The 26,573-nt window shown below is 41.0% G+C and overlaps 1 protein-coding gene across 3 annotated transcripts in view; it reads left to right on the top strand.

Moving 5' to 3' along the window:
- NYAP2 (neuronal tyrosine-phosphorylated phosphoinositide-3-kinase adaptor 2) overlaps positions 1–13,349 on the top strand; it is a 123,953-nt gene extending 110,604 nt beyond the window's left edge. For all 3 annotated transcript variants that reach the window (XM_075570124.1, XM_075570123.1, XM_075570125.1), the window contains one exon: positions 6,469–13,349. In XM_075570124.1, the coding sequence (XP_075426239.1) occupies positions 6,469–6,696 (228 nt within the window). In that variant the 3' untranslated portion in view covers positions 6,697–13,349. The remainder of the gene's footprint in view (positions 1–6,468) is intronic.
- The last annotated feature ends 13,224 nt before the right edge of the window (positions 13,350–26,573 follow it).

The following is a 26,573-nucleotide window of genomic DNA, read 5'->3' on the forward strand; positions in this document are numbered from 1 at the left end:
TGAGATTCAAACACGTTTGAGTGTATCTTCAGATTAATCTAAATTTGTGAGTTTAAAAAATTATTCCCAATATTTGTTTAATCTTGTGAGAGAATTCAAATCCCTTCCTGCACTTCAGGGAAATGCCTTGACAGTTGTCCATTACTGTCCTTCAGCTATTCAACAGCCTCAGTTGGTGGATGTTGATGGTGGTAGTGGATGTTGATGGTGGTAGTGGATGTTGATGGTGGTAGTGGATGTTCATGGGGCTTGTAGTGGATGGTGCTGGTGGATGTTGATGGTACTGGTGGTGAATGTTGAAGGTGGTGGATGTTGATGGTGGTAGTGGGTGCTGATGGTGGTGGTAGGTTGGTTCCTGTCTGACCAATCATTGGGTTCCAGGCAGCAAGCCTCCTGTTTTGACTTCTGGTGCTGTTAGCCATTTAATAATCTGAAACATCTCCAGCCTCCCTGATTTATTTGGGTTTTCTATCCAGCACTCACTGTTTCACTTCTGGTAGGCACAGCTGTAGAAAGTGCTCCTGGATCATGAGAGCTTTAAAATCCTCAAAGCTTGTAGTCTGTAGCTCCTGATTCACTCCTGGAACATGGTTTATAGGTGCCCAACCATCTCGGCAGCACCCCACTGCAGAGTCCTGAACGTCTGTCATTAGACCTTATAAGTGATAAGCTAAGCAGCCTTGATGGCATCACAATACTGATCCAGGTGGACTGGAAGATCAGAAAACACTTCCAGGGCTTTTCTTCTTAGTCCAGGAGTTAAATGTTTTTCCCTCTGATCACAGGACAGCTGGTACTGCCTGCAGGTCTTTTCAAACCCACGCAGAAAGGTATCCACGTCCCCATCTTTCTCCAGGACAGGCAATTGCTCTGGACGGTATCTGGAAATGCTAGAATCTCTCTGCTAGGTATCCCTATGGAGTCTGGCAAGCTCTAGCTGGAATTCCACTTGGCTTCATGCTGCCCTTCACTCCGCAGCCTCTTGCTGACTGGCCTCTCAGTCAGCTTCTCTCTGCTGGTACAGTAAGATGAGCTGCAGCTGCATCAGAGCGACAATAAATGTCCAAGGAGTTGTGTTGATTTGGGCAGCTGGAATCCTCTTGGTGGAAATGTTGTTGGGTCGAAACACATGGACGATTTGCAGGGCACAACCACTGTCTAGCCTACTGATTTGCTCATCTCTAGAAGAGACTATGAGATTCACACACTCAGATTCCTTCCTGTCCTGTAAGGTTGTGCCCTAATACATATCTATTAATGTCCCCTAGATATTCAGTCAAAGAAAGTTCAGTCTGCGCTCTTGCTTCCTAGTGTTGCAGAAATGAATTCTTCTCCCTCCTCTTGCTGTTCCTATGGCTTGAAGTGTATCCCCTCACTCCAAAAAACGAACTCCGGTGGAAGACCCCGCCGGCAAACAGAATGACCAAGAAAAGAAGCAGAGGAGCGCACCAAGGTAAGGAAAAATTGTATAAACAATAAGGCAATAAAATAACTTACATGTAAGTAAGAATAAATGAGTATCCAGGTCAGTGAAATGTTCAACAGATCGGCATCATCATCAGTCAGACAGGGGGGCAATTTCAGTTCCGTTTATGTGGAGATCCCGCACGCTGGGACTCACTCTATAGCACTAGCTATAGCACCCAGACTGCTTGGGAATACCTACTGTAGTGCTGTATGTGAATCACACTTTTTTCCTCTTTTTCATTTTTTACTCCCCCATTTTAATCTTTTCTTTCTTATTTCTTTTCTTTTTCCTTTTTGTTTTCATGTTGTTGTAATTTGTTATGTCATTTATATTGCATTTATGTGATTATTATTACTTATGATCATGTTTTTATCTTTGTTGAATGTACACTTGTTATTCTTGGATACCCGTGGGTGTGACTGTGTGTACTCAAATCCAACCATTAGAGTATCTATTGTCCCCTTTTTTTGAGATGTTACCTCCCATTTAAAAAATAACAATAATATTGTCTATTAATAGATCTATCATTTTACCACTATAGCAGCCATAATTATAGGTCTGCTCAAGTGTTGTGGATTTGAATGAATTACTCATTCTAGTCCTCTGATTGGCTTGTAATTTGAGAACGAACAGCCAATGATAGCAGTTGGTGGGATACAATGGACCCCACACGGGTGCCCAAGATATGGCCTGAGGAAGTATATTTACTATACGAAACGCGTCGCGAGTGAACTGTGCAACTAGCTTCCCTATTCCATCTTTGGGGGCCAGTTTACACCATTGTGTACCCTTCCGGTCACGATTTTCCATCGTAACCGGCATCCACAGACGCCTACAGGGGGCTTTCCTTACACAAATGTGCATTAGCTTTGGATTCCACACCACTACCTGCATACATGCGGAGGCGATTCCTGCAGCAAGTGCTACAGAGTGAGTCCCAGCGCGCGGGATCTCCACATAAACGGAACTGAAATTGCCCCCCTGTCTGACTGATGATGATGCCGATCTGTTGAACATTTCGCTGACCTGGATACTCATTTATTCTTACTTAAATGTAAGTTATTTTATTGCCTTATTGTTTATTACATTTACAATTTTTCCTTACCTTTGTGCGCTCCTGTGCTTCTTTTCTTCCCCTAGATATTCAACTGTATTATGACCTGGTGTCTGCGACAAGAATAATTATTTAATAATTTAATAATAAAAATTATTTAATAATTATTTTATTGCAAATTTAGTCATGGTATTCATGCCAACATATTTGTGATAACCACCTTTGAGGTTGAAGTGAATTAGTTGCTACTTGTCCAAGAGGATGTTCTATTCATTTCTACTGTACAAAGACTGATTGTACTCACATGCTTATTAATTTTGACTAAGAGTTCTACATAACACAACATATTTTTAATTCTTATTGGCCTATCATGGTAAGTATAGAATTGTCCTTTGTGTACCCTTTATTGTCTGAACCAGATTAACTTTTAGGATTGTCTTTGAAGTTTGCAGAGCATCATATAACCTCAACCACCATAATATATTTGGGTATCTGGGATGCCTCACCCCACCCCTGCAGTAGACACAATGTAACATGTTAATGAAAAGTAAGCCAGGGATACTCAAGCAACTGAAACTTTGAATGCTACTTGAATTTGTTTTCCGAATCCTTGAGATTCTTCAGACGATTTGATTCTAGTCAACTCTGGAAAAACACATTTGTCGAGGCAGTTTTTTTTGTTTTGTAATGTGTTGACTGGCTTCTCCCTCTGTTTGCTACATTATGCCAAAGTGCGGGGAAACGCTTTCAGGCGAGGAGAATCCTGCTTTTGCAGCCAACACAACATAGACAAACAAATTCCTTAAAATGCAGGTCTCCTCTAGGACAGAGGTACAAAGTAGAGCTCTACTCATAAGTTCCTAACGCAATTCTTCATTTATTGTAATAGCTAAGAACAGAGGAGAAACAACGTTTCAGGTCCCACATGGACCTTTCACCTTTCATCAGATGAAAGGACAATATAGGACCTGAAACATTGTTTCTCCTCTGTTCTTGGCTATTACAATAATTGAAGAATTGCGTTAGGAACTTATGAGTAGAGCTCTACTTTGTACCTCTGTCCTAGTGGAGACCTGCATTTTAAGGAATTTGTTTTATTTTATACCATGCCTGCTCTAAATAATTGGTTGAAACTTTTAAATGAGCTTTCTTCATTTAATGTTCCTCAGATTCTGGGTGGTTTAGTTATGGTCAGTAAAACAGTGACAAAAATCCTCCATCGTACAGCAAATAAGCATACCACATAAGAGTACATTCTCATGCCTCAGACAGATCTGCAATCCTGACATTGTGAATGTTCTTACAAGTGCTTGTATTTGTTGTAAAATCCAACATTTACATTAAGTCTCCAGATGTCAGGTAGATTCCCTTGTTCACTGGGTTCATCATATCAGCTAATTCACGAGAAGACAAGGAAAAGGGGACGTCAGTATTTTGTCTGTATACTATGGATTGAGTGTCCTCTACTGGTAATAGTTTAAAGTACAGGAATTTTGTAAAATACAAGGTGTATCCAATGCATGATATGACCTACAGCGGGGGTGCTGCACTCAAGTCTTCAAACCCACAGGTCAGGTTTTCAGGATATCCCAACTTTAGCACAGGTGGCTCAATCAGAGGCACAGTCGCAGACTGAGCCTCTGATTGAGCCGTCTGTGCTGAAGCAGAGATTGATTGAGCCACCTGTGCTGAAACAAGGATATCCTGAAAACCTGACCTGTTGGGGGGGGGGGGGTGTGGGGGGGCCTTGAGGACTGGAGATGAGCACCCCTGGCCTACAGTACATTTGGAGAAGGTTTGAAAAACAAAAAGTTTCCTGAGCAGCAGAGAGTGGTGAAACTGGACATTTTGTACAATGGTGGAGTGGTTTGTGAATGAATGAACAGGTTCCCACTACAGCATATACTGTACATTGTAATTGAATACTCTCACCAGTTGATTGCTTGGACTCTTGACCAATCAAAGGTTGAAAATATCATCCCATTCTGGATGTTCAAAAATCAATGCCCTTTCGGAATACCCTGTACGGAGTTTAGGCTTCTTTAGAACCCGAAAGTTGTTCCAAAACTTCAAGAGTCCCAGTCAAAATGACTTTAAGCCTGACACGTCCATTAATATATTAATGAAAACATAGAGGATGATTTATTTTGGACATATTATTACAAATGGGACATTATCTAACAATGATGTTACTATGTATTTGATTTGTAAGCTCTCTGTTTCATTTGTATACAAATCTAAAAATATCCACAAGATATTTCTTAAAACCTGATAAAGTATCTTGTCATCTAAAATTAGCACAGGTTGAACTTGATGGGCATATGTCTTTTTTCAACCTCATCTACTATGTAACTATGTAACTATGTAACTATGTAACTATGTAACGAGGATGCACATGTTTGACAGGGCAGATAACACAGACAGTTTTACAGTACATTGCACCAAATAATCAGTTTAACAATAAACACTTTCTCAACAGTAATAGCCATTTTCATGACATCCCATTTTTCTATTAAATTGAATGACTGTCACTCAAGGCTATCAGAAGGCCAGTATGAGTCAAGATTTCACTTAAGAAGGTGAATTTTCCAGTGGTGGGAAACTTGTCAAAAATCTTCTCCAAATATCCAGTTGACGTGGTGACAGTTTATTGCTTGACGAATTTTAAAGCCATAAGAAAACATCACAAAATATGAAATTTTAGGTGGAATGACACAGTCACTTCTTGATCCTACAAGATTTGCCTTTTTGGAATTGCAAGCTGAGAACTATTCAAATTGCTGTTATGTATGTGATGACTTAAAAAGACAAGGAGATATAAAAAAAAATTTTTAATGGTTCATGAAAATCAAAATAAACCCCTTGTTTGCCTTTGCGGTTAGTAAGGCATGGGTATACAGTATTGTCCATTACATACATAGGTAAGATAGGGCTAACACCAGCCTGGAGCAGGTGATAAAATATGTGATCACCTATTCCATGTTAGTTTATATATATATATATATATATATATATATATATATATATATATATATATATATATATAGTTGCCTAGAATATATGTGTAATGGTCATTATACAGTATTCGTCATTACATACATAGGGCCAACACTTATTCCATGTTGGTTTAACTCATCTTGCCCATGTACAGTATGTAATGGCTATTATAATAGGGCCATTATAGGGCTAACACCAGCCAGAAGTAGGTGACAATAAAATGCTGTATTTTTGGGCATTAGCCCGGTTCCAATAAATATTGGGACTTGATGATGATGAGCACCAAAATCAGAACATTTGTGATTTATGAATTAGTCATTTTGGTGACAGTCCAAAAATTGTAATGGGCCACGCTAAAAAAATGCAATATTTTTAGTGGTATAACGTTGATGACGCTCCATGAAAATAAAACACCCTTTTGGCCTATAAATAGTGCATTCTTTTCTTACTGGGGTCTGATTATTCTAGGCCATGGTGTCTTGGTTAGTTTTCCAAGGAAAAAAATCGAATTTTTATAGTATAGCATAGTTGGTACAGTATTGTGACCCCAATTTACTAAGCAGTGCCTTTTATCTTAATATTACTTAGTAAATCTGTCTGTTTAGCCTTGACCTTTTTTATCCATCCTTAGGGCAAATTAAAGATGACAGTGTGTGCTGATTTGCATATCAGTTCCCAGAATCCCTGGCTGCAGTGGAAGCATTGCATGCTAAGAGATAATGGGGAGAGACAGAGCTGCAGACAAGTCTGAGACATATGAATGTGCTCACAAGTGCTATTATTTGCTGTGCACTGTACGGTGGAGGATTTCTGTCACTTCTTTACCCACCATAATTTATCTAACGTGTTGCAATGTTATGGAAACTTCAAAGTCCACATTTTTATCAACACGGATTTATGTTCTAGGGTACAATACTAAATGATATTTCCATGTACCTCTGATTGACAGATGACATATATGCAGTGGCTACCTGGGGACCACACCATGATGGCAATGATCGAGAAAAAACGTTCTTTGTGCAGAGAGATTAAAGCGCGGCAAAAAAACGAAAAAGCACTTTGTAAACAAGAAAGCATGCCCATTCTACCAAGCTGGAAGAAGAGCAACGGGTCAAAAAAAACCAGTCCTCCCCCCTATTCCAAACAGCAAACAGTTTTCTGGGATACCGCGATATGACACAAGCCTAGCCTACAGAATTCCTCACATGGTATTAAGGTTTGAGTGGCACATGTTGCAAGATTAGTTTAACAGAACAGTAGCTGTGACATGGATACTGGACTACCATGTGTAAAATGCCAGTGCTCCCCTATTGCAAATCAAAGAAGACAGACCTACCTACTGTACTTCGGCACAAATATTTATCAAGATTTTTTTGAGGATGTATACAAGAATATTTAATGTAAATATCTAATCATTTTATGATTAAAACAAACAAAAAAAAGAATACATTGTTAGAAAAATATAATTTACATTTCAGCATAATTTTGATATTTTATGTAATGTTATAATAATTGTAATGTTGTTTTAATAACTATTTTATGTGATACTTTATTGCTTTATCTGACTGCTTTGGAATTTTTACTGAGGCATGCATTTTTCGTTACTTACGTATAATGTTTATATTAGCTACTAAAATGACAACAATTAAATATATTAATGATGTACAGAAAGAAACGAGAAGCAGCTAGGATGCTTAATTTGAATGGCCACGTTGCATTTTATATTGCATTGTTAGTGAAAAACAATCTTGAATAACATACTACCTAAATACTGGAACACATGTTTCTTTCTAAATTAACTACCCGGACCTGTTATAATTATTTACAGGTTAATATGAAATCAATACCGCTACTTAAGTTTGAAATATATACAATACACCGGGGGCGCTGAATTCCAGTCCTCAAGCTGCTCTGCACAACAGGTCAGGTTTTCAGGATATCCCAGCTTCAGCACAGGTGGCTCAATCAGAGGCTCAATTGAAGACGGAGACTGAGCCACTGATTGATCCACCTGTGCTGAAGAAGGGACTGATTGAACTACCTGTGCTGAAGCAGGGATATCTTGAAAACCTGACCTGTTAGGGGTAGGGGGTTGGGGGGCTTGAGGACTGGAGTTGAGCACCCCTACAATAGACTGTTCCATTTCTTATTCAGCTAACTAGGAGACCATAGTTCACTGTGACCAAAATGAACACAATACAACAGATTATGACAGATAACTAAAACATAACTTGAAAAGTAAATAGTCTACAGTATGGATATAGAATTGGTATCAAAAAGTATATAGAGCCTAAGAAAGTGTATAGGGCTAAGGTAACTTCATACATAAAGCTGATGGATAAATGGATTGTCATGTTAAAATCATTTCAATACTGTACCTAGCCATATTTATTCAGCATCCCCAAGCCAGATGTCCTCAACTCCAGTCCTCAAGCTCCTCCCTCAACAGGTCAGGTTTTCAGCATATCCCAGCTTCAGCACAGGTGGCTCAAACAGAGGCTGAATCTTTGATTGAGCCTCTGATTGAGCCACCTGTGCTGTACCAGGGACTGATTGAGCCACCTGTACTGAAGCAGGGATATCAAGAAAGCTTGACCTGTTGGTAGGGGGGGTGGTGGCTTCAGGACTGGAGTTGAGCACCCCTACAATAAGCCATAAGAGACAATAGGACCTATTCACTTGAACAGGCCTAAGGCTACGGCCCCAGTCACTGCATGCACGAGCGCGCCGGAGCGCCTGGCGACTCATGCACCAGTTTTAGCCACGACCTGTGGTCTGCGGTAGCGCTTCCACTGAAGAGCAGGAGATCCGATGAGGGGGGCGTGACGTCACACGGCTGGTTCGCCCTCATTGGCTGAACCGCTGCCATGACGTGTCCAATGATCGGCTGCTGCGCCAAAAGACAAAAATCTTGTCTTTTGGCCAAGGTGGTCGCGCATCGCAGCTTGTGCGCGAACGCACACACGCCGACGGGGGCCCGCCCCATAGAGGGCGTGTACACCATCGCGGCCACCGGGGACAAGCCTTGCGGTGTGATATGGCCCATCATTTCATAAAACTAAAATGTGTCCATATTGCCGGAACCATTAGCTACCATAACTAACTGTAGCAAGTATGGCCTTAATTCAAAATGAAAGGGGAGATGTTAATACAATTGGATGGCAGTGCGTTACTACCAAATGAGATATATCATCTATTTAGCACTATTGTAAAAAACAGGTTCCTATCAAATTCTTGCAAGCTGGTACTGTTCAAATGTTTGGAGTTCTGTTTTTTAAGCACTTACCTAGGTCTACCCATGAGTTTTGTATATACTGTATATTTGCTTAACCTGCTTTCATTGAATCAACACAAAGAGATCATATATTTTAACCATGTATGTCGCTGTGTAATCGTAATATATTCACAGCTAAAATAAATGATGACAGTAACTAATAGCAATAAATCCATATCATCCGTGTCACACATAATCTAAGTACATTCGCTCAATACAACCTTGCTAATAGTTTAACACCATCGATACCAGAAAGGGCAGCAATATATAGCTCACGGATGGGTTGCTGGGTCTCTTGGCTGCAAAGGAGTTAATATTTACCAATAATTTATTACCATCAAGTAGCATCAAGTAGCCAACCTGAAAAGTGCTAGTAAAATGTACCATGTCACAAAATGATACAGGCAGTCCTCGGTTATCCAACGGAACCCGTTCTGGAAGTAGCGCTGGATAGGGAAACCGCTGTAAAGTGAGTCCCATGTTAATCAGTGGCGGTAAGCGTTGGATAACGCATTCCAGCGTTGAAAAATGGCCCTCAGGGTTGAATTGCATTGTAAAGCGTTGGACATGCCATTCGTTGTAAAGTGAAACATTGGATAGCGAGGACTACCTGTGCATTTCTTTATAAAAGGTCGATTTTTAAGTATAGTTTGTTAATGTCATGAAGCAGAATAGTAAGAAACTTTTTGTTTATCATGCCTGAAATATTTGATGCACGTTTCTTGAGATAGGGCAGTTTAACTGAAATATAAAAGGGTAGAAAATACCCTGAAAGATTAATGCATTCAACAATATGTATGTCAAGCAATGCCTCCCCTAACCCCTCCTATTGCTGCATATATCTACATCAATAAAACAACACAATTCAGGCAAATAGAAATAAATATTCATTTTCCATTGCTTTAAGTACTGCAGCCACGGATAAATATGCACTTACATGAATCTTACTGTATATCTAACACTGTCTACAAAACAACGGCCATAAAACAGCGAGTCCTAATTTAGCGAAATATGGAAAGGATCCTATGAACATTACCACTAAATCCTACATATCATATACTGTCATATATCAGAGTATTGTTTTTTATTCAGCAATATGACAGTTAACTACAGTAATATATGAATCATACTACAGTAAAATATTAATAATACTACAGTAAAATATGAATCCTACTACAGTAAAATATTAATCTTACTATAGTAAAATATGAATCCTACTACAGTAAAATATTAATCTTACTATAGTAAAATATGAATCCTACTACAGTAAAATATTAATCTTACTATAGTAAAATATTAATCTTACTATAGTAAAATATTAATCCTGCTACAGTAAAATATTAATCCATTCCTAGTACAGAAAATATGGGTACATAAAATATAAATGCATTCACTTATGTTGTTTACTCATTGAAAAGACAAGACATATTTTCTTCTGTAATGTTGACATTATGTGAAATTATTGTTGACATCGTTGCAGTAAACTCACCTGCAGGTTCAAATCACGAAAGCCCTCAATTCTAGTAAGGTACCCTATATCTCTACAGTACCTGTACAACCACATTTCAGTTTTTTCATCCAGAGTTAGGAAAATGCCATAACATTTTGCATTGAATAGTTACATTGTACTAATAGTGATCTGTGTAAAAATAACTCTCAATGGAAATTGACACTGTTTAAATACCTTGTTGAGTTGTATTTGAAATATCTGTGGGTCTACTGTATGTAGCAAGGTAAGTTCGGAGCAGACAGAAGCATTATCATATTGTGTCTCTGCATCAGTGTTTTAAGGTGCTTTGTTGCATTGTTGATCTGTGTGTGACTTTGGAGTGTCAATAGAAAGATGTAGGGAGATTACAAGATGTGCATATTATAATGGGCTATATCAAATGCTGTTGTCTTTCCATTGTCTATAAACCAAACCATTTGCCAAGGTTGAAGATGCATAAGCCATTTTAGGTAACAAATTTGTATCAAATATTAGACACCTAACTGTTTTCTGCCAATTTACTCAATTGTAAGAAAAAAACCAGTGCCGAACTGTACATGAAAATGCTCTTTTTTCATAATAATTTTCTGTCCCGTTTGGCTTCATCGTCAGACAAAAGCTTGTAGTGCGTTGTCCCGTATATGCTAAGCAGTGCTATATCTCTTATCTCTTGGTGCTGGACACCTTAAGGCAAAAGATGTGAAAAATGTTTGCAAAATGTAGTGAACTTGGCAAAACTTGCTGTGTGTTTTTTTTTTTAGAAAGAAAAAAATTCCCAAACAAAAAAACGGCAAAATTCAACACCAAAAATGTGCACCTTTTTCAACAGAAAACGGCTGCAAAATCTTCAGCCAAACTTTCTGAAAGAAATTGTGAATGGAAACATGACCAGCTCTCTCCATGCAGCACATTCAATTCAATGGGCCGTAGGCATTTTTCAGCTCCAGCAAGTGTCCTATAGTATAGCCTCACTTAGTTAATATGTCCCTGTGCATTTTGCAATGAATTCAAAAAGACTGCGAGCAGAATGCTCTCATCTTGTAAGCCACGACTGACGCTTCTTCTGCGTTATCATAACATACACGCACAGATTTACTACATTAAGCTAATCTTTAGTAAACCTTAAAGTAGCAAACCTCCTGTTAGTTCAGAACAAACAATATTGACACAGGGTTAACCCAGTGGTGCTCAGCTCCATTCCTCAATGACTGAGCCACTGATCGAGCCACCTGTGCTCAAGTAAGAATAGCCTAAAAAGCTGACCTGTTGGTAGCCCTTGAGGACTGGAGTTGGCCACCCCTGGTTTAGAAGCTTACTTCTGCGCTGCCTATAGTGAGTGTATACAAGAATGGTACATCTGTTAAAGAAGGAATCCATGCTGGTCGTTTTTGTTGGGGGGTAAAGACAGAGGTTTAATAACTTGAACCAGGGGTCCTCAGGAGCTGATCCTTGGTCCCCCAAGGTCTGGGGAGTAGACCCCTCCCGATAGTTTCTTGTGCCAGTGTTTGACACAGAAAACCAACATGCTGCCTGGTTAATATGCAATGTCAATGTTGGCTATTTCTATTGGCCGCTTCTGATCGAGCATGAGAAATAAGATATTTTCTATCCAGGAGGAAATATTGCTCACTCCTGCCCCCATATAAAAAGGAGTAATATCTTATTCCACCTCTGGACAAAAGAAGCCCATGCCATATAGTACATGAAACAGCAACATTAAATCTCTTATACAGGCCATTGTTCTCAAATGAAACAAGCGATGGTCTATGAGAAAACTGTCAGTAAATACAATATCTATAAATGACATACAGAATATAGCATGTAAGCATATTCACGTCTCAGACATTTCTGCAACCCTGTCTTACCCATTATCGCTTCGCATACATTGCAGGCAGGGATTCTGGGTAATGACATGCAAATGAGCACAGACTATACAAAGAAGCATTTGTTTCTTCCCATGTATCTTTGTGGTTTTGTTTACTAGACTCTAAACTGTCATGTCAACATAAACTGAAATACAAGAAAACTGGCCCATTTGACCTGACAGTAAACAACATTTAGCATCTAATTGGAGAGTTATCCACTATTCCAGGGATGGCCAACTCCAGTCTTCAAGGGCCACCAATATGTCAGGTTTTAAGGATATCCCTGCTTCAGCCCAGGTGGCTCAATCAGTGGCTCAGTCAAAGACTGAGCCACTGATTGAGTCACCAGTGGGGAAACAGGGATATCCCTAAAAGCTGGCCTGTTGGTGGCTCTTGAAGACTTGAGCTGGCCATCCCTGTTGTATTCTGTCAAGTAACCAGGACTAGTCCAATTAAATTTTTTTTCAATTCAGGAACATGACATCAACCATCTGCGTACCCAAATATGTTTACATAGACACATACATTCTTTAGTATGCACTTCTTTATCTTAAACTGTAAAAGTTAAAATCTATAGAGTAGCAATTTGTGTGAAGTGCATGTGATTTTAATAGAGCACAGCAAATACACAGCCTTGGTCTTGTTATTTTTGCACTAAAATGTATTTTGTATAAATATATCTATACATACTAGTACGTAGCTATATTTATACATGTATAAGTTAGAAATATTTATTTATGTTTATTTCCTATGGACAATTAAATATAGTGTAAAGTACTATAAAAAAATATATGTTTTTAGTGAAATATGGCACAACATTTTTAAATAACAGGGTTTTTAAGATGAAACAAGATATATGTTCAGTGTAATTTGTTTACTGATATCCTAAACTGAAGGTCTTACTGCTTTTTTTTCACATTTCATTACAAGTTTCAGGTATTCCTGAAATAAGCGTGCAAGTTAAATAGTGTAATCATTCATGAGCCATTTTTACATAAGTAGTAAATACACAATTAAAAATATCCTCTTTCTTTTTGTACTTCATTTGTTTTTTTTGGTTTTTTTTATGTACCAGGTGTTTAAATGTACTTTGATACTCTGGCAGTAATACAATGTTGTTTAATAACCTAATTTGTTTTCTTTTGTGCATTGAAATGATTTTATAATAATGATGTGCTTATTTATTTGTGTTCCAGTGGAAATAAAGCAATAGTTTAAAATAGATGTACTTTGTTGACTTTCGTATGTATATCTATGTAGCTGTATTAAAGAAACCAAGAGTTAAATTCTTTTTTTTTACAGGGGGGTCTGTATTATCCTTACAAGTTTAATTCAACAATAAACTGCTACATTATGGACCATACATATAACGTGTTGCACACTGAGCAGATTTAGGGCATGGCTCCAAAAGTGATGCAAACTGCCCCATTTTGAGTGGGCAAAACTTTTGCATCAATGGGCTTTGTTTCAGTTTTGCTACACTAGTGTCAGCCAGCAATTTGAGGCATTGTTTTGGAGCAGTTAACGGAGTTGTTGCTTGAAACAATAATATATTGGGATCTATCCAACAACATGTGGGGAAACACCTGGGCACAAAAATGACAACACCTGGGATACATGCTAATAGAATATACAAAGTATACTTAAATAAGGAGGGACTGTCCACTTTGAATATCTCTCAATAATTTTAACTGTATTTGTGAATCTTTTCATTCGCCCCATATCCATTTCCTGTCCCCCATATCCATTTCCTGTCCCTCCTCATATCTATTTCCTGTCCCCCATATCTATATCCTGTCCCCACATCCATTTCTTATCCCACATATCCATTTCATGTCCCCCATATCAATTTCCTGTCCCTCCATATATCTATTTCCTGTCCCCCATATCTATATCCTGTCCCCCATATCCATTTCTTATCCCCATATCCATTTCTTGCTCCCCATATCCATTTATTGCTCCCCCCATATCCATTTATTGCTCCCCCATATTCATTTATTGCTTCCCGTCCCCAGCTAAAAGTCCCCAGCGTTGAGTCCCTACATGTTGGCTGGCTGCATGTTCCTGGAAGATACCGGAAGTTGTGACTACAGTATCTTCCAAGTCAGACTCCTGGGGTGGACTCCCTGCCCCCACTCTCTCTTCTGCCCGTGCTCTCCTCTGCCCCCATGCTCTCCTCTGCCCCGTGCTCTCGTCCACCCGTGCTCTCCTTCGTCTCTCACGCTCTCCTCCGCCCCGCCCTCTCCTCCAGCACTCCGTTCTCTCCTCTGACCCCGTGCTCTCCTCCGACCCTCCGCGCTCTCTTCCACTGCCATATTTCTGCTGCCTGTCACTGCCCGCACAACCTGAGTCCCCAAAGCATCTGCGCCCAGGACAACTGCCCTGCTCTCCCTCCCACCTCTGCTCACACACTCATATACCAAATGAACTACTGCAGCACACTTCTAGGTCTCCTCCTCTGTCATTAATCTCCTCTCTAGTCCATTCTAAATGCTGCGCCCAGGCTCATCGACATTACTGACCACTCTTCCTCTGCTGCACCATTATGTAAGTCACTACATTGGCTACACACCCTATGGCAGGAGGTACTCAAATCTAGCCCTCAAGATCCCCCAACAGGTCGGGATTTCAGCATATCCCTGCTTCAGCATAGATGGCTCAAACAGTCCCAGCTTCAGCACAGTAGCCTCTGATTGAGCTGAAGCTAAGATATCCTGAAAACCTTACCTGTTGGGGGAGTGGGGGGTAGGATTGTGGACTGGAATTGAGCAAACCCTGCCCTATAAAGTCAAATTCTAGACACATGTGCTCACCTATGAAGCTATACATTACCCTGCTCCTCTCTACATCTCTGACCTAATTTCCAAGTACTTTCCCACCCGCCGTCTACACTCCGCTCTGGATCTAGGTCTCTCTACGTCCTTGATTTCTTTACCCCCCTCCCGCCTCCAAGGATTTTCTCGTGCTGCACCCCAACTCTAGACTTTTCTACCACTCAATATCAGACTTCCCCCTACCATTCATACAGTATATCTGAAAGCACCTAAAAGACACCAATTTTCAAGGAGACCTATCCACCGCTCTCCTGACTACCTTCTTTAACTTTCATCCTAATAATTGCATGTTCAGACTAGCGATGTTGATAGCCAATCCCTTGCTAAGAAACTGACACACTATTCCTTCTGTCTTCATTCCCTTTCCTTCTAGATTGTAATCTCCTTGGGTGAGGGACATCCTTCCTATTGTCTCAGTTTGCCTTAACATATATGTCAAAAACAGAAAAAGGACAAGCGCACAACTCTCATAGTGTAGTAAGTATAATCATTTATTATTGGGTAAAAGGTGAGTATCACACGTACTAAAAAACAGATTATACAGGCTTATCATGTAGATACTGTATGATTTACCTCAGCACTGCACGCATCTGGTCGCCCCGGGGCGATATTTGTTTCACTCACCACCAAACACCAGTCAGGGGAACAAGGCAGCGGCAGTGGCTGTAGACAGGCAGTGGGATATCCGATCATCAAACTTAGCTTCTCTGGTGACCGAGCAAGACCGCAGCTCACACGACTGATGTTGCACTCAGCGACTGGTCTCCATTGGTGGTGACTGCTTACGTCACTAGAGCGACCGGATGATGAATCGACTATTGCAAGAGAGTCTGTTCAGAAAAGACTGCAGTGGCCAGTGATCCAAGAACAGTCCAAGAACAGTCCAAGAACAGTCCACAGAATTGGAAATCGTTCCAACGCGTTTTGTAGCAAAATACTACATAATCACGGAAACCTGTTCTGTTAAATTACATGCATTTTTGGGGTGCAAACAATGTTGTTGTTCACCCTCCTATATTGTACTGCAGTGAGGAATGTGCTGGCAACACGCAAATAAAATATAATTAGAATAAGAAGTTTGATTTGAAGTATTACATTTTGCATTTGTTCTGTAGGTTCTTTTTGAAGGTGGAGGAGAGGAAGTCCAGCTCCTGCATCCTCTTGGTGGATATCCACCATGAGTGCATACCCCTCTATGTGGTGATGTGGGTTGGGGAGTGCTTACAGCTGTAGGTTAAGGGCAAGGGATGCCATGAGCGCTTGATGGTGTTGTAGGTGCTCTTAGGGCCAGCTGGGAATTTTGCAGGGGCTCGGTGCATGGGTCTTTTGTGGGGCCTCTTATCTTTTCCGGCGCGGCATCTCCTCTTCCAACAATGCAGTGCCGCGACGTCACATGGTGTCACGTTGTCATGGCAACGCCACACCATGTGTTGTCATGGTGACATCACATTTTCATAACAATGCAATGACATGTGACATTGCGGTATCATCACAATGAGATGCCACAGGAGGATATCCCGCCGGACAAGGTAAGAGGCACTTACAGAATTACTTACTTACTTGACTTAATATGATTGCTTATATTTGATACTTACTGAGCATGTCAGTCTCTTTTTGTTGACTGCTAGAGGATACATTGAATGTCTAAAAGTTATTCTCATTGGGTTTCCTGGGGGTCAGCCCGCATCCCTCATTCACCATTGCCTGATATACAGTATTTACATACTTGCATGAACACATCCTGCTTCTGTGTAGTGCTGTCAGAATTGATATATGTTTGTAAATTATTGCAATACAGTATTTGCTTGATGAGGTAACAGATTTTTTAAACGATGGATTTCACATGTTAAAATGGACATGAAGCAAAAAGTGACCCCCTGTGGGTGCTCATTTGCCTGTCATTACCCAGAATACCTGGCTGACGTGCAAGCTTTGTATGCTAAGAGATAATGGGGAAAGGCAGGGTTGTGGGCCTGCCTGAGACAAGTGCTCACAACAAAGTGGTGTTTGTATTTGCCATTTTCACATATAACTATCAAACAAAATCCAGTCGTGATTTGACTATTTCTTGTAATCGTAAAAAGCTGGAATTTAAAGCAGCAGTGCCATCTACTGGGCTAATTTTAAATAAATGCCACACTGCAGGTATTGCAATTTTTTTTTAAAAATGTGCACATTTTTATTGTTAAATCTTACAGTCTATTTTCACAGTAAAAAGCCCATTAAAACGATAAGGCATAACAACTGCTTCAAATATTATTTCTCAGTCGCATATTGTACATTCACTGCTAGGGGTTCCAGGCGGCTTCTCCAAAAATACTGGACACAATGGTGAAAGGTACGACGCGCTCAAGACACACACACACTCACCGTTCCATACGGTTTCCTCCTCTCCTTGGCTCCATCCCCAGCAGCCAATCAAGATGGCGGAAGCTGCCCAGCCCCTTAACAACAGCCATGCTCTCTCCCTGTTCAGGGAAATCCCACGGCCCCCCCAAGCCAATCATGTCACCATGTCCACGGAGGTAATACTGGTATACACATACATGTCCAGTATTACCTCTAATTCTTTGATGCCAGTGTCCAAATACAGGACAGTCACAATTCAATACTGGACACCTGGCAACCCTACAGACTAGAAACATTTGCAAATATTCTGCTATTACAGCACCACCTCGGAAAATGTTACCTGAAGAGGTAAATCCCTGGAACACTTAACCTGTATAAAATGCATTAAATTCACAGGGGTGCTCAACTGCAGTCCTCAAGACCACCCAACAAGTCAGGTTTTAAGGATATTCCAGCTTCAGCACAGGTGGTTCAATCAGTCCCTGTCTCAGCACAGATGGCTCAATCAGAGGCTCAGTCTTTGACTGCACCTCGGGTTGAGCCACCTTTTGGGATATCCTGAAAACCTGACTTGTTGGGGGGGGGGGAATTAAGGACTGAAATTGAGCACCCCTGCATTATGGTTTAAGAACCAGTCAATTTGCCTGAAAATAACTCTAATTTGCCAAAACATTTAAAAATGAATTTGCAATGCTTTCTTAGTTACTACAGTACGTACCTGTTTGTTTTTTTTGAAAACGTCCTAATACTACTTTAATTAAAATTGTAGCCAGGAGTATCAGATTAAGCAGAGTCGTCCAGTAGTACAGGAGATCTAAAAATAGATCTGATGGTAAAAGGCGGGGAAGTGTTTCTCCCATTCTAATTGGGCGCTAGTACTATTTCAATTATTCTTGCTTACCATGTTCTCACTGAATACAGAGTGATACACAAGGCCATATAATAATTATTGGAATGTATGTGGCATATGACATGCACTGTAAGTCTGAGTTGCATAAAAAGCCAATTTAGTTCTCTGCTTGGAACTTTAAATAGTGACATATTGCAGTGGCTATGTATTGACGTTCCCCCACTGATGGATCTCCAATGCCAGAATGAGTGATCGTTCTTCAATTGTACTTGTTTTTTTTTTTTTTTTTTGCATTTGTAAGCAAAATATCAATGTATGGTTTATTCTGTATGCAAAATGCCTTTAAATAGTCATGTTTTAAATGCCAATGTATTTGTACTTTCCTTAACCTAAACCAATATACAAATGATTAATGGGTGATACACATTACCATTTTAGCTATGTCCATTTAGTCTTCCTGCTGATTCACTCAAAATGTGAACTGATGAGTATGTAATCAGATACAGTATATTTATAATACTGTGATCACTTACTTGTAAGACACTACAATTTTCCATGGCATAGAATAATATTGGAAACGCAATGCAATATATCTGGTAAAAATAATAATAATAAACATATTTAAATATACACATACTACGAACATTTGTATTCTACCAGGGCAAGTAGAAAAAGCCCCCCAAAATATGGAAAAGTTGAAACAATGAGGGTTATTCATTAAACTGTGGCCGTGCCAATCATGCACTACACCAGGGGTGCTCAAATCCAGGCCTCAGCGCACCCACCCTCTCAACAGGTCAGGTTCTCAGGATATCCCAGCTTCAGCACTGTTGGCTCAATAAATGGCTCAATCGAAGACTTAGCCACATGTGCTTAAGCAGGGACTGGTTGAGCCACCTGTGCTAAAGCAGGGATATCATGAAAACCTGCCCTGTTGGTGGGGTTTAAGGACTGGAGTTGAGCACCCCTATACAGTACTACAGCATGGAAACTCCTATCAAAGTCATGGGAGCTTGCATGCGACACTGCTCCGATCGCATCACGGTTTACACTTTTTGATGCCCCATACGCATACTTTGGGTCATAGGTTGGTAAGAAGCCTAGCCTCCCAGCCCTACAGATAGGGACTAGGAAGTGTGAGTCAGGGAATACAAAGGGATAGGGTGTTTTGTTTATTTGTATGCTGCCTTAAAAGCTCTGCTGTTTTTGGAAGAAACAATCTATATAAAAGCTAATGTTTATTTCCCTAATCTATGTCTCCCTTGTTAAACCTCTGTACTCCACTCATACAGGGAGCAATAATGGCTGATATGCTCATTTTCTACGGGAATATGGAGTCAACTGCTCCATATTTACAATGCTTTCTTCTGCCATAAGACACATCCCATACAAGTCAACAGACTATAAAGTATCTTATAGCTAGCTAGGCTTAAAATTAGCCAGATTTTTTGGTTTGGAAATATTTAACTTCTATTGAAAAAAGTAAAAAGAAACACAATAAAATGAGGCTCATATTATTAACGTCGGCTTTACAGTTGCTTTCTACCACAGGAAGAGGCTGAAACACCGTCAGAGAGAGATGACAAAGGGAAATGATTTCCTATTCCTTCTCTTGGTCTCTTAGACATAATAATAGTTTATGATCACCAATCCATCCATTTTTCTTTAGAGCTTTTTTATCCCCCCTCCCTCCCCCAACATATGATGGAATTTGTCATTATCTTTACAACTAATTGGGTCATTATCTATATTTAAAAGACCTTTAAAACTGGTCATGTTCCAAGATTCAAAGAGAACGTGTTTGGTGTCTTTATACCATCTGTAATGTTTGGATGTATAATTATACGGAAGTTGTATTTTTTAGCATGTATTTATATGCATTTGCATCTAAGGATCTAAAAGTGTAGTATTTGCATATAAATCAATATCATTTATTTGCCTTAATAAGTGGCAATGAAACTCATTGTGGACCATTATTGTTTTGTAGGATATCTTTAGATCACAATGAGATATTTATCAAATACTCCCATTGTTGCAAAGCCTTAATGGTTAAAAAAACATACTATTTATAGAACAAAAGGCACTTGATTTCACTTGTTTTGTAACTGAGTGTCTTGGTGATAAATATATACAGTAGCTCCGAAATGTTACTATACAGACCATTATTTGTACGTTCCCCACAATGCTGAACTGCTTTTACTATGATAACTAAGCAATTGAATTGCATTAGAGACTAGTTACATGGTTACATAGTTACATCGTAGATTAGGTTAAAAAAATATGTCCATCGAGTTCCACCTATTCTTTACCTATTCGATACCTTTTCTTTCTATAAAGATGTCCAATCTTTTTTTTAAGATCTCTATTGTATCTGCCATCACAGTCTCCATGGGTAATGAATTCCACATTGTAACAGTCCTTACTGTAAAGAACCCTTTCCTTTGTTGCTATTGAAATCTCCTTTCCTCCAACCTTAAGGGATGACCCTGAGTCCTTTGTACTGCCCTTGGGAAGAATAGTTCTTGTGAAAGTTCCTTGTAGTGACCCCTATTTGTATATAGTTATCATACTTAAAAAAGTCATCTAAGATTTAGAGATGGCAATTTTTTTCTGAGAATTTGGATCTGCTTTAGATCGGGCAGTGCCTTTGATTCACGGATTTCCACAGATCTCTCCAAAAGGGAAATCCGCAATTGCAGATTGCTTTCTTTCAGATGGAAAGAACATTCAGCTGGGGAGAGAGGCAGAGAGGCAGAGAGGCAGATTTTATTAGCAGTCGCCAGTTGTATATATATCTCCTCAAACTTCCCTCCAAATAAATTTGGGAGACATGCCTGTGCTGAAAGGAGAGCCCACCTGAGCGATATGCTAACGGTCATGCAAAGTGTATTTAAATGTCCCGTCCCACACTTTCCAAAAGGATTTCGATACCATCTATATAGAGTTCATAATGAGCCTAAGGCACCAACCTAGTGACTGTAATAGTGTCAGACCCAACAGGACTAGAACCCACAACCACTGCTTTTAACTTTAACTTAGTGACCCTCACTTATGAGAAAATAACAGATAAGAATTTAACTATATGATTTGTTAAGGGATGCTGCATTTGGATTACCTGTCTTTTGTTTAAGTATTTAGCTATATAGTCAAGTACGATGTAGCACTAGGGCTTGTTGTCTTTTGTTCTAGGGGAAAAAAGCATGAATGTGCACTGTAACAGGGATTTAACCCTGTCTAAATGAAGTTTCAATATAAAGCCTCTAGTGGTCAGAGGAAGCCAGCAGGGAGCTGGTTAATTGCAGATAAAGACAATTAATCAGTCTCCACGTGGTTAATCAGACTTGTAGAAAAGCCTCCTGCTGGAAACTTCTTAGAGAGACTCCTGAGCACAGTCACAACTGTGCTGCCAAAGGAGATGAAGTATTGAGCACATAGAAAGACTGTGTGCTGCCAGCAAGACACCAGGGAACAGAGGTTCCATGGTGCAGCGAACCCAGGAACCCGCCCGAGGCTGGCCCCTCAATGGACACCAACTCAGACCAAGACACAGAGACTGACATGAAGGGCCACCTGCTTTGAGGTACCACTTTTGGACTTTGTGGTCTTAGGTTGGGAAGAGGCTTATCCTCCCAGCCCTGCAGATAGGCATTGGGGATGTGAGTTAGCTTTTACAAATGGATAGGCTGTTTATTTGTTTCATTCATATATATATATATATATATATATATATATATATATATATATATATATATATCAACAAATAAACATATATATATATAAATATATATATATTGTGGCAGGACTGCCTCGCGGAGGGGTCAGTAAGACGCTAGACACGATGGGAAACTTTAAACTGTAGTGGTTTATTAGCCACAACCAAATAAAGTACGGGTGCACTGTCCCTTTAAGAAACCAAATTATAGAAAATAAAACCTATTCCCATTAGGGAAACTAACTCAACTTCTTGAGCCCTTACTAACAGGGCAGCCAGCTAATGTGGTTATGCCCAAAATATGTGCTCCACAAAGTATAACAATAAAGTATAACAATAAAGTCTTATCTGTATTGTAGCTCCAATAGCAAACAGGAACGCCGGTTCTGGGGAGCAGGCTGTGTCCAGCTCGCAGAAATCTTTATCTTTATCCTGGGTTGGGGTCCCAGCAGCAAAGCTCCTCGCAGGACTGGGGGACCAGAGCAACAGCTAGGGCTTCCTAGCCAGGAGAAGTCTCTCCACTCTCCTGGGGAAAAACAAGCTCACCTTGTGTGAGCCACTTCCTGCTTTTTAAACCTGCAGTCTCCCAGGCATCCTGCTAATTAGGCTGCAGGTTTATGCAGTTCTCCAACTGTAGGTTAACTGGTTTAGTGCTGGAAAGCACACACATCCTCCATTCCAGCTTACTGAGTCAGTGACTTTGTCACATATCCCTCCCCCCAGCGAAACATTGTCCTGTGAGCGGCCCGTGCACCATTCCCGTGCATCAGCATCTTTTTCGAAAATGTCCGACGTCAGCCCTTCCCTCCCCCTTTTTTTTCCTTGCGATCCAATTTAGGCATTTTCTTTTGGGGGTAATTACTATGCCATCTGGGTCTGAAGACTGGTACCTCACTATCTCCTTGTCTTGTGCCAGTTTCAGTTTAAGGTTGATGCTCCGCTTTTGTTGTGTCTCTTCTTGCCAAGGTTCCTGAGCATCCTACTGTCTATTAGTTCTCTCTGCCAGGACTCTACGCCACGCTGTGACCTTGATCTGCAAATCCTGAAGATGCATTGTTGTCCTTGTCCTCTTGTGCTCAGAGTCTCCCTTATCCTGTAGAAGAGCATTGACCTCGGACAGCTCATTGCATACACTCACCAGTGACTGTTTGGCCTTCTCTTTTGGACCTTTCTTCCTCAGTGTACCTTCAGTGTTGGGTTCCACACCATTTATCTTCAGTATTTCAACTTGGTCGGGATTCCTATTAACCCGAAGTACACCCCATGGCACCTCTCTTTTACCGTCAGCAGACTCATAGGCTTGGGCCTTTCTGTCTTGACTCTTTAACTTACTCTGTTGGGAGATTTGCTGGACCATCTGTGCGGTCTTTCTCCTCTTACGATCACTGGCACACTTTCGTCTCATTCGTGGCTGTCTCTTCACAGTGGCTGCCCTCATGGCAAGGAATCCACTCTGTATCCCCTGGGCACTGTAGTTTAACTGGATTCTTACTGTGCTAGTGCATCGCAATTTGGCCTTCGCATTCCGTGCCTTATGGAAAGTAGACTGTAGTTCTGCAACGGTATCGCGGTCATGCTTCCTGGAGTGCCTCCCTTGTTTTATCTCTACCGCCACCTTTTCCATGGACTGCTTCAGTGACCCAAACGTCTGTCTTGGGGTTGTAAGCGTTTCCTCCAGCTTCATCTGAGAAACCTCCTGCTGGGCAGCAGTAGAGTCCAACGTAGCGTCCCGCTCAGTCTTCAGAGCGTCGAGCTCCTTGCCTAGGTCACACTTTTGTTTCTCTGCCATCTTGCGGCCAGCACGCTCAGACTCCAGGTCCTTCCTCAGGTCTTGAAGCTGTCCTTCTGCCTTTCTTCTTTCACACAGTGCAGCTGCTAGTTCAGCTTCTTTAGAGTTGAGTCGCAATTCTACATCTCCACTCAGACTCAGAGCAAGGCTTAAATCTGTCTCTGTTTCTTTATTCTGGACCTGCAGCTACTGGTGCTCCTCCTGGACCTTGTCCAGCTCCAGCTGTAGCCGGGCCCCCTCATTGGCCATCTGGACAAGCTGCTTGTGGATATCGGCCATCTCTGTTTCATGGTGCAATTTCAGGCAGGCTACTGGACGGACACCTCCTCCCTCTTGGCGTGCTTTATCTCACGTTCCGCATCTGCATCTGCAACTCTTCCCGGTGCTTGCTCTGGGTTCGCATCAGCGCCTCCTTCATCTTTTGGAGCTCTGCAGTTTTTGTCACTAGGTTCGCTGCTGCTTCTGTTTTCTAGGCGTCTTTCTCCTTGGTATACTGACTCATTGGAATGGCGCTGTCCCTCTGCTTCTCCAGCTCTTGCTTCAGTCTCTGGACCTTCTCATGTTCCTTCTCATACAGAGTCACCTGACTTCTAAGCTCCGCCTCCAGCGATGCTCTTGTGGCGCTCAACGTGACCTTCAGCTGCTCCAGGGTGAGGTATTCTTTTTCCAGCATTTTCTCTGCATTCTGCAGTGCAGCATGTACTTCTACTTTTTCTTGTGCCAATTGCGTCTTCACTTTCTGTGCTTGGTGAAGCTTCTCAGTCCCTTCACTGACCTGACCAGTCAGGTTTAAAACCTCTTCCTTCAGGTTTATATTCTCCATTTTCACAGTCTCTATATCCCTTAGGACCGTCTCATTGGCTTCCTTCAAAGTACCCAGCTCTGTATTTAGACAGTGGCTCGCCTGGCGTGAGTGTTCCACCTCTGTGCTGAGATGGTGCACCTCTTGTAGAGCCTTCCCATATTTCTGCTTCATATTAGCAATTAGTCCATCAGACTTGTTCAGCTTTTCATCCATTTATTTATTTATAAAATATTTTACCAGGAAGTAATACATTGAGAGTTACCTCTCGTTTTCAAGTATGTCCTGGGCACAGAGTAAAACAAATAATACATGGTTACAAGTACAGTTACATAAATGAACAAGGTATACATTATACACAAGACATTGCGTGCACAGTTAAAGAAAATATATATTATGAGCGTATGAAACAGTTACAGACCAGATTAAAGTGTGAGACAGCCTTAGATTTGAAAGAACTTAAGCTGGTGGTGGATATGAGAGTCTCTGGTAGGTTGTTCCAGTTTTGGGGTGCACGGAAGGAGAAGGAGGAACGTCTGGATACTTTGTTGAGCCTTGGGACCATGAACAGTCTTTTGGAGTCTGATCTCAGGTGATAGGTGCTGCATGTGGTAGGGGTGAGGAGCTTGTTCAGGTAGCTGGGTAGCTTGCCCAGAAAGTATTTGAGGGTGAGACAGGAAAGGTGAACTTTGCGCCTAGACTCTAGTGATGACCAATCTAGTTCTTTGAGCATTTCGCAGTGATTTGTGTTGTAGTTGCATTGGAGAACAAAACGACAAATTGAATTGTAGAGGGTGTCAAGTTTGCTAAGGTGGGTTTGAGGAGCCGAGCCATATACTATGTCTCCATAGTCAATAATTGGCATTAGCATCTGCTGTGCAATACGCTTTCTGACCAGGAGACTTAGGGAGGATTTGTTCCTGTAAAGTACCCCTAGTTTGGCATAGGTCTTGGTTGACAGGGTATCAATGTGCATCCCGAATGTTCAGTGGGAGTCAAACCATAAGCCCAGGTATTTAAAACTAGTGACAGGTGTTAGGGTGGTGTTAGCGTTGGTTCTAATGAGGAGCTCAGTCACTGGAAGGTTTACAAATTTAGTCTTGGTCCCAAAAACCATTGTTACAGTCTTGTCAGTGTTTAAAAACAGTTTGTTTTGGGAAATCCAGTTTTCGAGTCTCAAAAAGTCAGACTGAAGTATGTGTTGAAGGTCAGAGAGGCTATGGCTGTGTGCATATAGGATTGTGTCATCTGCATACATGTGTATTGAGGCTTCCTTACAAGCTGTGGGAAGATCATTAATGAACACTGAGAAGAGTAGGGGCCCCAGAACAGAGCCTTGCGGGACACCACAGGTGATATCCAGGGGGTTGGAGTTAGAGCCTGAGATGGACACGTGTTGGGATCTTCCTGATAGGTAGGACTGAAACCAGTTTAAAGCATGTTTCCCTATTCCAGAGCTCTGGAGTTTGTTAAGCAGGATAACATGATCAACTGTGTCAAAAGCCTTTGCAAAATCTGGGAATACTGCACCAGTGAGTTGTCCCCGTTCCATTCCACACTGGATTTCATTGCAAACTTTTAGCAGGGTAGTTATGGTGGAGTGTTTGGGACCAAACCCAGACTGGAATTGGCTAGGGAAATTTGTCTTGGTGTAGAAATCTCTTAATTGGGAGTGGACACATTTTTCCATAACTTTGGATAGAATTGGGAGAAGTGAGATTGGCCTGTAATTTGAGACAGTGTTTTTGTCCCCACTTTTGAAGATTGGGACAACTCTGGCAGTTTTCCAGGTCTTAGGGATATGGCCTGCAGACAGGATAGAGTTGACTATGGACGCAATTGGTTTGGCAATGGCTGGGGCACCAAGTCGTAGGAACCTAGATTGTAGTAAGTCGGGTCCACATTGGCTGCTTAGTTTTAGTTTGAGGAGCGCTTGTGTAATCTCCTCTTCAGATACTAGGCTAAATTGAAAATTGTGGGCAGTGTTGGGAGGGGGTGGGACTGTAGGGATATTCCCAGGATGAGATTCATGTTTGTGGTTTGGGCTGCGTTTCGCTAATAAGTTAGTGGCACACCCCACAAAGTAATCA

Source organism: Ascaphus truei, chromosome 14 (genome assembly GCF_040206685.1).
Source record: "Ascaphus truei isolate aAscTru1 chromosome 14, aAscTru1.hap1, whole genome shotgun sequence".
Lineage (NCBI taxonomy): Eukaryota > Metazoa > Chordata > Amphibia > Anura > Ascaphidae > Ascaphus > Ascaphus truei.